Raw genomic sequence first — 19,226 nt, 5'->3', positions numbered from 1 at the left:
TAACCTGTGAATGTTTACATTATTCCTTGTTTTCTGTCTCATTCCAGCACCTTTTTGTGGAAAAGTAAGTCTGCTTGCAGGTTATGATATGTGTTTATAGGTGAAATTAGTCAAAGTGAGATAGTAATTTATCCTCTTTTTGTAGTTTTAGTTTTGAAACCTTATCATAAATCACTTGTGCAAGCCTTTACAGGAAAATGTGCTTCATCTGTATTTCATAGAACTACAATCCTCTTTGTTACATATGTGTTTTGTCTTCATAGTAACTTTTGGTGTATCACCTCTTTTCTTAGTTTAAGTCTTAGGTTTTAGGTTTATTTTCTGCACTTTCTTACCTTTTCCCTCTAAGTTTTCATTAAGTTTTAGAGTGTTTCACTGAAAGATATAATAGGAGCCGGCCTAGAATCTAGAGGTTTCATTTCATTATCCAATCTCACGTAATGAAATGACTCCCATGTTAAGTAAGGATTACTGAACATTTCCAGTTCAGTAGGGTGCAAATCTTGAAACTTAACAAAACTATTTAGAGAAAGCAGCTTGTTTGAATCATGTAATTTCATTCATTTCTCTCAATATTGCCACTGTAAAATTTTGTCATACTTTGCATGCATTTGTTATATATAAAAGTGCAACATGTGATAGTGAACAATAAGAGTTCGTATTTATGTATGATTTTTTTTAAGGATGAAGTTGTATTATATTAGCTTATATATTTATAGTATGTTATTTCTTTTTTAGGGTACTATTTTATCAAATTGAAAATTCTACTTTTTATTTTTATGATTTATTAAAAAATGAAAGATATTGTGAGCATATTATATATAATATATAAATATATATATAATTAGGAGCAATAGTATACAATATGAATAATATTTTTTATTTTTTATTTTGTCATCTAAAGAGAGGTAATTTTTTTTATTAAGACAAAGAACATATACAAAAGGGAGAGCTTAGAACAAAACTCTATCTCGATCAATAAGGTCTTCAAGATAACTCGGGGACTATCCATAACATTCCAATCTTGCACATGATCTAAAGCTCATTTAGCCAAGCAATCCACAACTTCATTTCATTTGCAAGGAATGTAAGTAAAACAAACAGATTCCAAAGTTTTACAAAGGAGAAGAGTTTGATTAACAATTGAAGCCAAAGACCAACTCACATCTGCAAGCATTTGCAAAGTAAACAAGTTTACCACCACTTAGGAGTCAAACTTACAAATAATTCTATGCCATCCCCTCAAACAACATTGTTCCACAATATGTAAAATGGCCAATGCCTCCATATGATTGTTAGTATGACAACCCTTATGCATCGAAAAAAGAAATTGAACATCGTTAGAACTACACTGAGCCACTCTACAATGGCAATAGGAATTGATTCCCCCGGGTGAAGGTCATCAATGTTGACTTTTAGAACTCTAGGTGGAGGAGTCCAATGCCCCTCACAATTCACCCGTCGCTTCATATGTTGTCTATGTTGTTTAGGTAGACCATGGAGCCATTGACTAGCAGCCCCAAGAAGGGTTAGTGTTAAATTACTAATTAAAAAATTTAATTATGTTAAATGTGTGTTTAGGGATTCTAGTTGTTTCACTTTTTTCTGACCTCCTATTTAGGCTATTTTTTGATACCTCCTACAAATGCAGAGGATGATTTTTTTAATGCTTATTATTTTAATTTAATAGTTGTAGTGGGTTTTAGACAGTGTAAAATAAAATATCTTTATTTAATATCATTATATTATGTGTGGAAATTTATTTAACAATATAATTAATATTAAAATTAACAATAAATATTGACCAAGCTTAGAAATCATCTATGTGAAACATTGTAAATTTATTCTTTATTATGGCCTCCCTTTGTGGAAATGTTTAAGTTTTGTGGTTAACAATTTATCACATTGCACCAACCAAGAGGTGGATAGGTAGTAAATAATTACCCACTAAGATTAATTAATAAGCTTACATCTAAACCGACAAACAACTTTGTGATATGAAAAATCATTAATGTATAACTAATTTCACTACAAGTTTAGAGCATGTCTTGAATAACATTCAAATATGCTAGATAAATCAATGGTCTAATTTTGACAAATATTATAAAGAATGGTTTAAAACAACTTTCACCTATGCTAAAATGTTGAGATCTCCAACTCTTCATGAATACAAAATACATGAGATCTATTAACTAAGGTTCCTATTTTAAGAATTCAAGGATTTATGCATAATCTACAAACATGATTGATGGTTGTCTTTAGTGTCATGTCTTTTTACAGGATTCATCCATTAATTGTTTTTATTATAAAGGAAAGGTAAGGATTTTTTTACTAGTACCTCCTCTCAGTGATAACTATGTACTCGACAATAAGATCTTAGCCAAATGTAGAATGCAGGTTCATGATGGATACTCTAAAAGTATATAGATTAATGAGCAAAGAATTAATAAAAGAAGATAGGAGGTTCGTTTCCAATTGTAATATGCCCAAACAAAGACAAATATATAATCTTATGTAAGCAAAGCTCCTTCATAAGAAATGCATATATGTATTCAAATGTAAGGGAGGAATGCCTAAGTCCCCCATATAGATCTGAAGGGGAGGACTGCCTAAGTCCCCCGAATAGATAAGGGGGGTTTTCTTTTCCCTTCCGATGTCTACACTTTGATGAACGAAAATAAAAATAACTTCATAAAATATTGAATCAATAAATTAAACCAAAAAAGTAGTGAATAAGTTAAAAATATAATTATTCACATCTCTAGAGAGATTAATGCTTTTAAATTGTTATTTTTCAAATAATTGTTATTTATATAGTTCAAGTTTTTATTTATTTCAAATTTTAATTTATATTTAGGTTTAAAATAATTTTATTTACTTTTATCTTTACAACTACAAATTAATATTTTTTAAATAAGATTTCTTTGGTTTTTTATTTTTAAAATATAATTCTATTAATAATTTTACTAGGTGATATTTATGTTACATATATAATTAATATTATAATGATATTTTTAATTTATACTTTAATTTACATGACATCAATTTTGTTTTCAATCCTAATAAAATGTAAATTGTTTAGTTTGATAACTTATCAAATTTATAGGAAGCCTATAATCTGCTCTCGCTCAATGGCCCTCGCTCCTCCTGTTCAAAATTTTGGATCTCGTGCGCATAGTTCTCCCCGCTCCTTCAAGAAATGTTGCGATCTCTACTCCCGCTTGTCGTTTGGGTGGAGGTGCTGATAATGGTGGATGTGATGCGGGTGTGGGCAGTGTTCTATCTACCTCACGTTTGGCTGCATCTACGAGTGGGGGTAGGGCTTCGTGTGCCCCTCGTTCGGCCCCTATGTCTCCTGTGCCTTGTCCAGGGTCTCCTAGTTCTAGTTGTAGGTCTTTTTTAGACGTGGTTGCCTATGAAGCTGGTTTACATGGTGCTTCCATTTCATCTAGTCCCTCTCACATTTTGCCTGTAAGTGCTTTAAAGCCCATTAGGGTTTCATTAGATCCTGAATCAGTTGAAGACATTTTCCATACGACAGAAGACCTTTCTTCTCTTGCTGCCATTTTTCACTTCCACAGCTATTGGCCCTCTCTTGCTGATCTACATGGCTGGATCTCCAAGAACTGGATGCCACTTATAGATAATAAAGTCTACATCTTACCGTGTGCTAAAGGCTTTTTTGTAGTTAAGTTTCAAAGTACCATTGACAAAAAGATTATTTTGTGTTGCAATAATTTTTCTTGGCAGGGCAGATTTCCTCTCATGGCCAAACCTTGGCACATGGATTTATATCCTCTCTCAGAATCCTTTAATAAGTTCCCTATTTGGGTCCAACTCCCTAATGTTCCATTACATCTTTGGCAAGATTTAATTTTTGAAACTATTGGGAATGCTAGTGGGGATTTCTTATATGTGGATGCTGACACTTCGGATATTCTCCACTCGACCTGTGCTCGCTTTCTTGTAGACTTGGATGTTTTTAAGGGCCTTCCTAAGGCAATTTGCTTGGATTCCCTGAGGGGTTCTTGTACACAATTGTTGGATTTTGAGGGAATCCCTTTTCGATGTAGGAAATGCCACTTGATGGGTCATGTTGTTGTTCATTGTGTTGCTGGGAATTCCAAATCTAGGCGACCACCTTCTTGGTGGTCAAAGGTCTCCTCTGAGCACTACACAGTGAAACATTCCTTGGTTGCTCCTGAGGATTCTGAGGCTAAGGCTAGTTCTTAGCCGGTGGCTGAGGAGGATGCTCTGGTGGAACTTTCCTTGGATGTTGCTGAGGATTCTATGGTTGAGGTTTGCTTTCTTTTTGAGCTGGTGGTGGAGGTGGATGCTTTGGTCTCTACTCCTAGTTCGGATGTCCCTCCTAGGGGTCAGACGTCGTCTAATTCTCTCACGGAGGTTGTTGTGGCTTTTGCTTCCCCTGGGTTCCTCGGGTCTTTGTCTTTTGAGGCTTGGGTTGCTGAGGCTACGAAGATTGAGGACGGTTGGATTGCGGTTAAACGAAAGAAGTCTAATTCTTCTGCCCCCCCTTTAGATAGGGTCCTTTGGTCGGGTAAGGGAAAATTCATATCAAAAGGAAAATCTTTTGTTTCCCTATGATGTCTGATTTTTTGTGATGGTGAACTGGTTGCATTACTAGTTTGTTGGAAACTGGTTTGGGAGGTTTTTCAGTTTGCTATTCCAGTTTGTTGACTTTCCAGGTTCCAGTTTTGTTTTGGTTGTTTTTTTTGGTCTCATCTATTGGTCTCAAATCCCTGTAAAACCTGATTTAGTTGTTTAGCTGGTTTTAGGTCTTTTTTAAACCTAGTTGTGCTTAATGGTTTATCTTTTTTTTAGATGTAAAAGGTTTCGGGGCCCCTTCAAAACCTACTTTTACCTTAATCTAAAACTTATCAAATTTATAAGTTTATTGTATATTATTAGATATTTATGAAAACATATTAAAGGCAAGCACCATAAAATGGTTAGGATTTATTTGATGGTTAGTATCATGGTTAGAGTTTGATATGTATTAGAGTTTTAGGGTTAGAATGTTATAGGGATTAAGATTAATATATGGTTAGCATCATGATCATGGTTAAGGTTTATATAATCTTTAGTGTTATCATTAGAGTTAAGATCACAATTTACCATGGTTGTAATTATAGTTAGATTTAGGGTTTTTACTAGGGTTAATATTTAGTGTAAATGTTAGGATAAGAATTTAGGTTTACACAATGGAGAGTTAGGATAAATGCTTAGGTTTACGCAATGGTTAATGTTAGGATTGGGTTTAGAGTTGAGATTTGATTTTGTTTATGATTAGGGTTTAATGTTTGGGTTAGAGTTAGGAAATTACAATTAGGGTTTGTAATATGGTTAGGGTTAAGATTTTGATTTGGATAAGGTTTAAGGTTCAAATTGAGGCTAGAGAAGAATGTGGTTAGTTTTATGGTCCAATTGAGGAATGTGGTTAGTTTTAGGATCTTTTTACGATGGGACTATATGGGTGTTTATAATTTTAGTTTTGGCCTTATATGCATGTGGTTAGAATTAGAGTTTAATGTGTGATAAGGTTAGCGGTTAAGGTTAAAGGTTAAAGTTTATAATAATGAAGCATGATTACATTCCTAATTAAAAGTCAAATTTCTCTCTTGGTTGATAATAGGTGTGCAAGAGGATTTAACTGTGCTTGTTAGATTTAAACATTCTAGTCACATTTATTGACATGCTTAATAACCAACTAACTCACATTTATTATTTTCCAGTTTTTATTACTTTTAACTATATCATAAAAAAATGATGGTAGACATTGCATGTTTGACTTTACCATGTATTAAAGATTAAAAGGGAATTTTTAAAGATTTTATTATGTGCTTGTATAAAAGAAAAATTTCAAGCTATTCATTATTTTATTCGTGTTTGAATAAAGCATTGTAAAAATCACAATAAATTTTCTTTAAAATGTGATGATATAGAGATATTTTAATTATTCTATTTAATATGTATACCCTATATTAATATTATCAATTTGTATGCTGCTAAAACTCCAAACAAATAAAATCAACATCATAGTGATTCAATGGCTAGCAATCAAAGGAAAAAGTAACCTGGACAATGAGAAAAGCATATCTGTCATCTCTACAAGAAAACCTTCATCAACAAATGACTTAATCCTCGCAAAGACGACCCAAGCAAAAATGGTCAAAACCTTAATCAATAGCAATAATCATTCGAATTATCTGTGGGATCGCTGTAAAGAATTAGACATTTTTTATTTCGACTTTTTGAACTGGTTAAGGGCCTCTTTTCAGAACCAAGTAAGTATAATTGAGTTAGAAAATCATGTTGTGTTTATAAGTTGTAAAAATACAGTGTTAAAAGATAAATTTTTTTATATGATCCTAAAATTTTCTGTAAAGGTTTCTCCCTGAATTTCTTTATTTGGACCCCTGATTTTAACTCATCAAAGATTAAAGCGTGTTCTCTGTATAAATGGATTGATATCAAATAATTCTTAGTTGAATCAATGCACGAAAATATATTAACAAGAATTGGTGATCCGTTACGGAAATCTGCAGGATTACAGGATAATTTTACAAGATCAAATAATGTAAAAATTGTGGTCCACTACTGCACAAACATAGAATTAAAACCTTTCAAAATAATTACAAATAATTCAATATACGTCCTCAAACTATATATCTTTTCGCAGAATTTTTTTAACAAAATTAAATTAGAGAACTTAGATAATTTCTAATAAGTTTTATGAAATCAAGACAAGAAATACCTGCAAAATAAATGTTAGAATCATAATAATAATAAACATAACTACATTATTCTACCCTCTATCTTAAATCTCAATCTTAAAGACATCTCGGGATGGAGTTTCCTAACCCTTAGTTCACAGTCTTCCCTAAAGCGTGACTCTGACACATGAAGATTATCTATTAATCCTAGTCATGATGGTGAACTGGAGACCTTGATGCCTCACATACCCTATGATAAAGATTACCTTAATCTTCATGGTGTAAGTCCAATGGACTAGCACTGTGGTAATTTTGGTCAAGTACTTAGATTCTTAAAAGATTATATCAATATCTTATAATATATCGATTAATTTTTTCACAAGCATGATATCAAATTATTAAATATTATTTTTAGTAAATTTGAGTTTCAAACTGATGTAGGGAGGTGCATGGAGAGTCCAATAACATGTGGAATAATCACAACTTGTAACTTCCACCCCTGGTCAGAGTTACACACGAAAGCTACACAATTGATTATAAATGAAACCACAGAGTACACAAGCCTAGATGCAACATATTTTAGGTCTCATTATTTCACTTCACATATAGAATAACCACAACGTGCCTAGCTATGAGGCCTTCTGGGTTGCATCCTTAAACAAGATAAGAAATATATACAAAATCAGAGCCTTAGCTCACATTTTCTAACCTTATTGATCTTCTTATTGTCTCTTCCTATCTATCTTGTTATCTCTCTACATCTGACCAAACTTCTTTTATAGCTAGCTAAGCCACAAGTTGGCTAGTCAAACATTAATTACAATTTAGGACCATACTTGGAAGGATAAATAAAATCCCACACAAGTAGTCGTATAAAACCCTGCACACTTGAAGATAAGTCTGCATGTGTATTATGAGTCGGCTCCGAACTGCGCAAGACTCCACATAAGCAATCGAAATTACGCCAATTGGATCAACATGTTATGCAAGATAGAAACAACAAGAAAACATGACCACAAAGTTTGACACACAACTCAAGACCAACATAAGAATTCATGCACTTAGGACACATGAATGCAAAAACAACAACGACTACTATGCAGACAACAGACTAGTACAAAATTTTGGAAATATTTTTTGTTATTTTTGGTTGACACAAGATTTTTCAAAGATCCAAGATGTTCCTACATCACAAATACCATATTATATATATATATATATAAACATCCATTAATAATATAATGTCAACAAATCTAAATGAATCATTAAGAATTAATATCTATTATATCCTTCTAATTATTTTATATTAATTATTTATTATTGAATAATTCTAAAATATTGATAAACAAATCATTTTATATAGAACTAAATTTTTCATATTTCTAAAATCATAGAAATGCCTAAGAAACAAATAAATTCAAATAACTCAATTACCTTTAAATAGAAGACCAAATTCTTTTTATAAGGAAGACTTTTTCCTTAAATCATGTTGTCCCCCTCCTTAATAAATTATAGATTTATATTGATTGTCATTTACTATGTTTTTTCTTATGAATATATTCCTTTCAATACTTTACTTTTTCTATGTTATTTTCACTAGAGAAAATGTTACATTTCTTTCCCACTAGGGGGTAGGGTATGTACATCTCACTTGTAGTGCCAAGTGCCTCCCATATCACTGCCACCATACGTAAAAACCCAAAACTATGGCATAGTGTCATGGACTATAAAACCCCCTTTCCTTTCCTTTCATTTTCCAAACCTTAAAGGATGCCTTCCTTTTTCCTATTCACTTTATCCAATTCATTGATAATATGATGATTTGGTTATTCCATTTCTTTCTTGCATTCATCATTTCCTATAAATATGATGTGCCCTTTGACTTGAGGGTTGTGTTGTTTGGGACGTGACCCTTATAGGGTTCCTTTGATATCTACTCATATATTTATCCCCCTCTTATTTATAAATTAATTGGCAATTATTTAATATTTGACATTTAATTTAATATTAATATTTGGATAGTTGTAAAAGGTGATTAGCTTACTTATGTTATATTTTTAATATTATTTTATTTTTTAATAAATATTTAATATTATTTAGTTATCTAAATGACTTAAACATTGATTTATCTTGGAGATATATGTCGATAATTAAATTATTATTTAATCTAATTTATTTATCCAGTAATCTTATGGATGAGATCATCTTATAATGATTTAATTTTAGATTCCTTTGTCGAAGGGGATATTACACCTTTTTACCCCTTTAAATTGTTAACTAGAAAAGAAAAAATCTTGGAAGGTAAGGCAAACAACTGTAAGAACTTTCATTTATTCTCGTCATCTTCTATCACCTTCTATGATCCTAAACTAATCCTTGACTACTATAAGGAAGACCCCAACCCTCTAAATTCTCCTTTCATAACCCAACTCAAGTTGGGTCAAAAAAAATGTAACACATAAATAAGTGGAAGGCATAACAATTCTAACATAAGTCCAATCCAAAATTGTATTTATCTCCACCAAATTTTTCTTTAGAGATAGAAAAAGGAGAAATTATTGAAGACCTAAGTGAATTTAATCATGCAAACGATAAATTATATGAGTTAAACATTAAAGAATCTAATAATGTAACTACCACAATTTGGAGAAACTAGCTCAGAATTTGGTCTTTCCATCCTTTGATCATACCAATTTAGTGAGAAAAGCACTAGTAACTGTAATCTTGCTTGTTGAAACCCCCTCATAGCCATTTTTGTCTCTTCAAAGCTCTATCTTAACTTTGAATGTAAAACTGAACAATCTGTCTCTAATATTGGGCCATGTCATCCCCCAAATAAAGATTTTATGTGAGTCTTCTCAATTGATTTCAATACTCTAGATACTTAGATGGATCCCAAACAAGTCACACTAATTGATCTCACCAAACAATAGGATTATAATCTTGAGGATGACTTAAACTAAAAATAAAACAATTCTTGACCATCTTTAGAGGTACAAGCTCATGAAAAAACAAAAGAACAAGAATTGCTCACAATAGATAAGGAAGATTATTTAGATGATATCAGATATTTTGGTGACTTCGATGACTATGATTTAGACTCATATTTGGTAGACGAAGACAATGAAACTATGAAAAAGGAAAATAAATAATTGCTAATAAAAGAAGTCTTCAAATTGGATAAGGAAGAACAAGATTATTTGATGAACAAAAAAAAATATATTTTGTTTGGTTCTTCAAGTATATTTATTTTCAAACTTAATATATTTTAGGATTTTTTATTGTTTTAAATTTTACTAAGCATTTATTATATAATATTTTGATTAATTTCTAGGAATTAGCATTGTTAATAATTTTATTTATATATCCACATTAAAGTATTGTTTTATGCATCATGTTATAGTGTAATAACTGATCTATCATAGTGTTGTCCTACATTTTGTCACCACAAAATGTAGGTAACATTATGAAACTTTTCAACTTAGTTTCACATTTCACTCAGTTTAATTCGTTATTTAATTGGACAATATTGATCAAGCAATCAACACTAATTGGTATAATGAATATTTTTACTGAAGGCTTTCGTTAAGTCTTTTTAGCTTTCATGTTTGTTGAGCCTATGCTTGATTTTTGAAGCCTTCAACATCCTTTTCCTCTTTTTTGAGTGTGTATTTGTTGGTTTTTGATCCTTTGGTTTTTCTCTAGTTATTGCTTTTAGTTTTCCCTTTGATTCGGTATATCTTAGGGCTTGATTGGAGTTGGCAATCAAAAGATATGATTATTTTGGTGCTCAAAAAGTGGACCTTTTAGGTGCAACTTCATGAATTAAAAATATCATGTTATATTTTGAAGTTACATTCACTTTTAGAAATATATAACATAAATTCATTTTATGTTATGTTTTTAAGTTACTTTATTCTTTTTATTTTTCACTTAAAGTAACTATAGTGCACTTTATGTTATATTTTTAAGTTAGTTTCTTTTTAATTTTTCACTTAAGTGACTATATTAACTATATAGTTTAATTTAATTTTTGAGTTTTAAATCAAAACAACTTAATAAATATTACTTTTAAGATGATATTTGCATATATTATATTAACTATATAGTGTAAATATTATTTATGACACATTTGAGTAATATTACTTCAAAAATTAAATTGACATGTGCTTAATTCATCACTTTAAGTTGTGCATAACATGTGTACAAGCACATTTTCATCAAAATATGCAATTGCGCCTAAAAGGTGTGATTTTGAATGAAAATAAAAATTGAAAACACATAAAACCATGTCATTACATGTGTTTTAAAATATGCAATGAGCCCCAAAAAGTGAGACTTGCATATTTTATGTGTTGTCAAAACATGAAATGACCTCCAAAAGATGTGATTTTGCACTAAAGGTTATTTTTGAGCAAAATTTAAACATGCATGTGCACCCAAAAGTTGTGATTTTGTTTATAGACTCCATTCCATGTGTTTTAAAAGCATGTAATTGCACCCAAAAGGTGTGATTGCATTGCAATACATGCATATGCCCTCATAGAACCCGACATTGAAGATTCAAAGGCAAAAAACTTGATATATTCCTCCTCCAAGAACATGTTTTTCATTAAAAAATGCTTAGATGTGCCCATAGAATGGCTTGAAATCCATCACAAGAGGGGCGTTTTTGAGTTTTAATGCATATACATGCATTTTGGGGTCATGATTTTGCATATCCAAGACAAAAATGACTCATATTTTTGCATTTTTTAATAACTTTATTTTGGGTGAAAAACGCCCTGTTTTTAATCTAAAAAATAACAAATTTCATTTGAAAAACATCAAATAAACCAAAAAAAATCAAATTCTAACATGCATATTCAAGAATTGAATAAATTTGGTGACCAAGTTTTCAATATCTATTCTTGTATATGATATCTGGAAGGGCCCGCATTTGTTGGTTTTCACTATGATAACTAAGAATGCATGTTGTGTTTTTAAAAAAAAAGTTTGCTGGCAAATATTAGATACCTAATTGCCCTTGTGGTTTGGTTTTTTTCTTGGTCAAGTGTGCCGATGCTTAGGCCTACTAAAAAGTGTACACACTTTTTAGTGTGCTTTTTGACAAGTGAAAAGAGGATTTTTTTCACATCACTATTTTTTGACATAGCATGATCTTGCACATACCTAGTCCAAGTTAGCAAAGTCAATTAAATTCTAATAAACTTCAAATTCAACTTTGTGGAAATCAAGTACAAAATCATATGACTTAAGGGTAGACCCTATGCAATTAATGACCAAATATGACTAATAACCTAACCAAAAATGAGATAATGTCCCAAATATAATCAACAATTAAACTACATAGGATTAATGAGCAAGTATAGTTTATGGTTTAACATCATACAACTAAGGATCCCTAGTATGAGCATTTAGAACTTGGCACAACCATTGATCAGTCCCACATGAATTGTTGCCTTGTCTACAAGCAAATGTGAGAGAAAATGAGGCAAGAGCCCCATGGTGGGGCAAAAAATGTGTCAAATGATGCTACGTGATATCTACAATAAAACACTACAATAAGTTTCTAACTCCACCAATACATCATGGAGTATTTAAATGAAAGCAAAAAACTAAAAAAAATGACTTATTGCTCTCTAGATAGGATGAGTATGGCCTCAAATAGTGTTTGCTTTTAGATTTAATCCTAAGACTAGTGACTTAATTGTCCTATAATGAGACATTCAAATGAACAATCCAACTATTATGCAATTAAGAATGATCTACACTAAGAATTCATGATGAAATCCATGACTATTAAGTTAGAATGGTACAATTCATTAAGCAAGATAAGCTATGAATATGAATGCAATTAGTTAAACTCAAAATAGTGACACGTAGATATAAAACACAATTCTTTAGATGATTTGAGCTTTGAACAGAGTCCTTTTATGGATTTTAGAATTGAATGAACAATTTAGATTCACCCATGAAGAATAGTTGAGATTGAGTCTGATTTGATCCATATAAGCATCCCTTGATTGGTGGGAATTAAGCCTTTCATCTCCAAGTGTGATTAGATGGATTATAGGAGATTTAATTAATAACCATATTCATGGAATTTCATGAGATCGATTTAATAAATTAGACATGAGTATTAATTAATTGATTTGATCATATTTATTGAAACTTGAACATTGGTTATTTCATTTATTGATTTTTGATGAATTGTGCCAGTAGATCGATTGTATTACTAACATAATTGAGATATTGATTTAGTTAGGGTAGTTTTAGGCCTCTCATTTAGACTAGCCCATTTTTAGGTGATTACACCACCATCTATAATGACATTGCATAATTTACAATGCTTACATCTTGTGTGAAACAAAAACTTCCTTTGCTCAGGTTCTTTCTCATTATTTAGCAAGGCTCTTTTGGTAACATGGACTTCTTGTGTTTCAACATATTCAAAATGTAACGACTCAACATCTTGATCTACTTATGCAACTCATGCATTGTCACTTGATCTTCTAATTTTATCGTTTGATGTTGTGGGTGATCATAAGCTCTATGTCCTTCATAGTTGAAACATGTTCGATGAAAATCTTCTCTTCTTGGTCTAGTCCTCTTGCTCTTTGTTTTTTATCTCTTTTATTTTGGTCATGAGGATGATATGAATTTTTTCCCATTTGATTTTAACTATTACTAGAGTTATCATTCTTCTCTTGATCTTCATTTTGGTCCATAAGACCGTCCACTAGGGTTTCCACCACAAACTCTTCTATTTCACTTAATCTCAAACTTCTTGTTTTATTGATATGTATCTTCAATGGTAGGCATTCTTACTCATATCAAATCATTTTGAAAACTTGGCCTAAACCATTTATGTAATGGGCAAGCTTCTCCTTGTTGGCTTCACAATGACTTGTTTTGATAAGGACTTGATAGTCTTCTATATATTCCTCGATAGATTTTCATGTGTGTCTCAACCCTTGCATTTGTTTAGAAAATTAAGCTCATAGTCAATAGTTTCTTAAACTGTCTCTTCAAAATTTTCCCTCTCTAATTTCATCTTGTAATTGTTTCCATCACTCTTTTATTTCTCTCCAACTAAACCTTTTCCCACTAAATTTTCACATAACTTTTCAACTTGACCTTTGCAACTTTGTCCCTCTTGACATGATCTTCTACTTCTTCATACTCAAATTACTTTTCCATATCATTGATCCATTTGATCTACTCTTTTTAAACTAAGATTTCAAGAAAATGTTGAAACTTCAATTTTTGGTCTCTTTCCAATATTGGAAATGGCCCTTGAAAACCTAGCTTCCTTAGGATCTCTAGTAGTTCTTCAATATCTTCTTCTTTAGATTCATCCCCACTTTCAGCTCTTGCCCTAATATCAACTCCTCTTCACAAATCCTCTTGTAGTATTTGCACTTGTCTCTAGAGGACTCTAAAACCCTCTTTTATCACACCAAGATAATAACCCTGCCAAAATAACCCTTATTGAAAAACTAGACAATGTTTTCAGATGATGCAAGATTGTTTTTACACCATACATGCTTTGACACTAGTAAGGCATATATGGCATGAATGGGCCCCACTTCAAATTAGGGTTCGACCCTAACTCCAAAATAGAAAAGAAAAACACCACTTTTGAGATGTTTAGAGACGAGACTTGTAGACATCCTCGAGACACTTGAGGGATGCCTTGGTGTCCTCGATATTTCTCAAAGACACTTGATTGTCTCTACCATCTCTAGACATCCCGATGGTTGTGGCAATGGCATGAGGGCAAGGGGAGGCCTCACCCCATCCCCATATCCCATAGATGTCATTATCTCAAAAATACAAGGTTGTGCAACACATCCCCATGTTTCATTGAAGAGTCTTCAATTAGGTATAGTACAATAATTGAAAAATCTTAAGAGGGTAATAATCTTCTACATATGATCATATTAAATTTTCCATAAAGAGCTCATAATATATTAGTTGGATATCTGTAATAGTGCATGGGAAATTTTGAGGCCACAGCTTTACTGTCAAACTTAGATATCAATTCACAAAAACTTTCTTAATTCTAGACTCTAAATTTCAAAGTTTAGTTAGTTACATAGACATTCCCAAAATAAATGGAACATAATCAGGTCTCATGCAATCAATTGACCATTGACAGGAACTCTAGGCAACGTTGGCACCTAATACTGATCAGTTTTTTATGCACCTTTTCAAAGTTTCCTATTTAAATGCCGATACTGATATGATAAGACTTCAATTCTTTCCTCTTTTTTTCCCTACATAGTTGTTCAATGGATAAATTAAAAAATACATATAAAAGAACATCAGTTTGCACCACACAATTTGGCTGCATAAGGACTCCAATTTGTCTCTACAAAATTCTGGAATCGGTTAAAATATTGCAAGACAATTGATTACCCTACATAGTTTGGTTATATGTTGGACTACCCCAATGGAAGAGCATTTTAATCAAATAAGTTTCTCTAGCATACACACCATTTCTAGATTTGTTCCATGTTGATAAAACAGGCACCAGAGCAGTACCTTGAAGACAGTTTTCAATGCTGTCATTAAAACTTGACATTTCTTGTTCGGCATCTGCCCTCAATTTTTTGATAACCTGCCAAAGCTCTGCTACTCCTTATTTTTAGCATTATATGTCATTTTGGTTCGCCTGTTGGGCGATCCTGGTACATTTGATGTGTATATTCATCTATTGTCACTACGTGTCCAGCACCTCACTTTGGCATCTGTGACATGGTTTGACAGCCTCTTGCTAGATCTGTAATTCGGATGATAGTGGTTGTGGTTTCCTAATAGGTGATCCTTTTGTGAAAAAATGGCATCAGAGCGGGATCGCAGGTTCAAATCCACTTACATAATGTCGAGGGGGAGATTGTTGGTACATGTCCAGCGCCTCCCCTGTCCTCAGAATTTTTGAGATGGTTTAACAGCTTCCTTTGAGATCCTTAACTAGGATGGTAGGAATTTATGAGCAAGTGCTCCTATCGAAGAAAAACAGCCACTTCAACTCCCTTCATCTATTTGATGAAATTTCAATTATGTGTACTGTGTACTGAGTACTGACTGAGTTTATAATAGAACACAGGGAACAGGACCATTGTAATAAAATTCAGCATAGCACAAACCTAGATCATCTCTTCTCTTAAAGCTATTTATCTTAAACCGGCATTGATATAACTGCTCAGGTTAGTTATGTGAATCAACCTTCAGAAGGCTTGTTCGCTGTATGGAACTACTTTAACCACTTTAACCCTTGGAAAAATTAAATCTCGGGCTTTAATAGGTTCTTAAAGGTTTTTATTGAATTCAAGCCTGTGACTCTCACCTACCAAATGACTTTGCATTATTGGACCCAACTGATACTTTCCGTATCATTTGTATGTAGAAAATACAAGCATCATGAAATGACTTCATTTATGTTCCTTAAGGATTGGTGCTACTGCATATAAATATGAACATGCTGAGCATAATACATGCACCAACTCTTATGCTGTCCCCTATAACTTTTTCCCTTGCCAGGAAAATCGACAGCATGAAAGAACAAATTTAATTGACCTTCAATTAGAAAAATAACAATACAAATCAGGGAGCACGATTTTTTATTTTCTTTTGCCAACAATATTTGAACTAAGACTATACATTGACAAACTAAAACTTACACTCTACAATCAGATCCTTGTTGGACAATTAGAGACTGGCGCTTTGATCGCCTTCCTCTTTGAGCTACAATAATGTTGACTATGGCATTAAAGCCTCTTTCATACAATTGTAGAATTTATTTAGACACGATACTGAAGAATAAAGTCCTAATGATGCTCAGAAGCTTAACCTCTGAATTTGCAAACCACTCTGTAATACTCTAAATGCCTACAGAAAAATCTAGATCACCTATTCCTCTCATAAGCATGAAGTACAAGCAGAAGCTTTTTTGAAACTGTGTTGATTATCAGCATATTATGATCTGTCTATGATCTGAGCATTACCAAATGTCAAGACATCTCATCTGTTTTTTTTGCCTCCATAGGCAAAAACAAAAATCTAGGCTTCTATACTGGTACGACCACATATACCAGAAAAGAATGTGGGCACTCTTGATCCCAGTGAAAGGTTTCTATGATGATCAGCTGATCTTTCAGAGCTTCTTCCCGAGTTAGCAATGGCGTCAGCAGAGAACCAGTCAGCTGGTACCCAAGCAGGTTGATTATCAGTTTGATCTCCATTCTCGGACAAAAATTGATCTGTAGAATGGGGAGGAAGAACGTGACCGTTGGCAAAGAGCGCACTAGGGCCTTGAGAGTTTATCTGCCCTGCACTGTACTCATCATACATAATATTGAAGTACAGTTTCTCTCTTCTGTTAGAGGCTGCTGCCCTCCTTTCCACTTCGAGGAATTGCCCCAGAGAAGGAGGCAAATCACCCTCATTGCAATCACCTGAGCAGCTCCCGCATAAACCCCACCATGATCTTGACCTTGAATTACGTTTGTGTCTTTTTGGTACCGCCGAGGGTCGAAGTTCTTGACCATCTTCGTCTCTTGTAGACGCCGCCAGATCAGGTGGAAGACCAATTAGGTTTCCAAGGGTTATGCTCTTGTCATAGAAGAAGGATCCAGTTGACTGCAATCCAGAAAACAAATCAATGGATCGGTTATTCATGCAGACGGACTCATCTAGAATTAAATCAACCCAATCTGAACTGGAAAAGAAGAATCATCAATCCAATCTGAACAGAACAGAAAGAATGATCAATCCAATCTGAATCGTAAAGAAAGAAAAAGAGAAAGGGCTTTCATTAAGGGCATTTTGCGCTCCAAAATACAGCCAAAGAAACAGGGTTTATTGAAACTTTTACCTCAGTGTCCAAATCCGATGAAGAATCTGAAGAAAAGCTTGGAGAAACCGCTATCAAGGTATTGAGAGCATTGGGCTCTGTTACCGCGTGATTCTCCATCAGCTTAAATCTCACAAGCAAACCCCCGTGCTGTTCATTGTAGGCCAATCTCCAGATTCTGCAATGCAACAAAATACCAGAGCTAAGCCTAAATTATTCTCAATCCTTTTAATGGCGCATTCGGTTTATATTTAAACCTATGATAAACCCACATCACTAGTAACCGTACTGAGACAATCCCAACTTGCAAGAAAAATTATCAATCAGTAAAACCTACGAGTCAAAAATAACAGGCAAAATTACAGTAAAAATGACAGATTTTGAAATAGTTACAAGAATATGAACGTGGCGGGCTTTGGAAAGAAGCCAAGCTTTTTCTCTTGTTTGTTTCTTAAATCCCTGCCTCTTCACCTTGTCCAAAATCAAGCAGAACTTGCAGTCTCTGATGATTATTTTTACTTCCAGATAAACATCAGGTGTGTTTGTTGTGCTGCGATCAGTGACGGGCTGATCCACTAAGTTTATTTTATAATTGTACCGACAAATCAATTAAGACACGACACATTCAAGTAGGAAAACACACGAAATTTTGAGGAGTGTTTGAGATTCACAAAGACTGTTTGATTGATTCAATGTGTAAAGAGATCCGATAAAAAGTAGCCCATCAGTAATAATCCAAGACAGCATGACATACCGGTTTTCTACAGTGTCGAATGAGCAAAAGGAGGAGAAAAGGGACCCTCTACCGACTTTATAATGTGTGTCAGATACTCTTAATCTATTTTATTTTATTTTATCCTCCATCACCATTAATACACTGCCTTTTCCAATTAGTAAAGGAAGTTGAACCAGTATGAATCATGAGTAGTTTGGTGGATCGTCATGGGCATTGATAGATGACCTCGAGATTGCTGGAGAATCCAATGAATGTTTTATACCTTCTCCGTGCATTGCGGCTTGCATCCGAAGTCTGTTCCGTGGCAAAAGTAGTTTTTCCACTTGACCAATGTGAATAATCAATAATCAATATTCTAAGGCATGTGCAATTCAATGGGGCTATCTTTCAGACAAAATGTACCTTTGATTAACATTTAAAAATCGAAAACAAAATGGATTTGTTTTGAAATTTTCAACATTTGTTCTTATGATCTTGTATGTTATGTAATCCTGAACAGTAAAAAAAATGAAAAAAAATTACTGGATTTTTTGAGGTCTAATTTTTTTTAAACTTTTGGTATATTTGTGTAGTGATAACCTTGCACCTTTGCAAGTCTCATGGGAGATGGGAATTTTGGATTAGTTTGGAAGAGAAGATTTTTAATTTTCACAAGGTTAAAAGATAGTTTGTGAAATTGGAGATTCTACTATTTTTGTTTTCTATGTTGGGTGTATGTGAATCATAAAAGCTTCATATTTTATTCTTACAACTTTATTATCTTTCATTATAATATATATTCTTCAATTATTGAGAATCTTTATAAATGTGTATATTTGAAGGTTCATTATATATTGTGATCAATGAAGTTGATGAAAATCAAAAATTGAAAGATATAATATGAGATTCTCCTACT

General features: G+C 32.8%; 1 protein-coding gene across 2 annotated transcripts; it reads right to left on the bottom strand.

The window, feature by feature from the left end:
- Positions 1 to 16,334: 16,334 nt before the first annotated feature.
- On the bottom strand, positions 16,335 to 18,280 carry LOC149543756 (uncharacterized protein At3g17950-like). Of its 2 annotated transcripts, none has more exons than XM_089798450.1 (3): positions 17,989 to 18,280; positions 17,617 to 17,773; positions 16,335 to 17,487 (listed from the first exon to the last, which is right to left on the bottom strand). In XM_089798450.1, exon 3 carries the CDS (start codon positions 17,418 to 17,420, stop codon positions 16,803 to 16,805), a length of 618 nt encoding a protein of 205 aa, XP_089654576.1. In that variant the 5' UTR covers positions 17,421 to 17,487; positions 17,617 to 17,773; positions 17,989 to 18,280; the 3' UTR covers positions 16,335 to 16,802. The 2 variants fall into 2 exon arrangements, with proteins under 2 accessions (XP_089654576.1, XP_089654575.1); XM_089798449.1 differs by having other exon boundaries at positions 16,335 to 17,381.
- Positions 18,281 to 19,226: the final 946 nt, after the last annotated feature.

The sequence above is a fragment of the Cupressus sempervirens genome, chromosome 8 (assembly GCF_028749045.1).
Source record: "Cupressus sempervirens isolate cs-2001-9-10 chromosome 8, ASM2874904v1, whole genome shotgun sequence".
Lineage (NCBI taxonomy): Eukaryota > Viridiplantae > Streptophyta > Pinopsida > Cupressales > Cupressaceae > Cupressus > Cupressus sempervirens.
The sequence above is the reverse complement of the archived record's forward strand: the minus strand, read 5'-3'. Positions and strand labels throughout refer to the sequence as shown.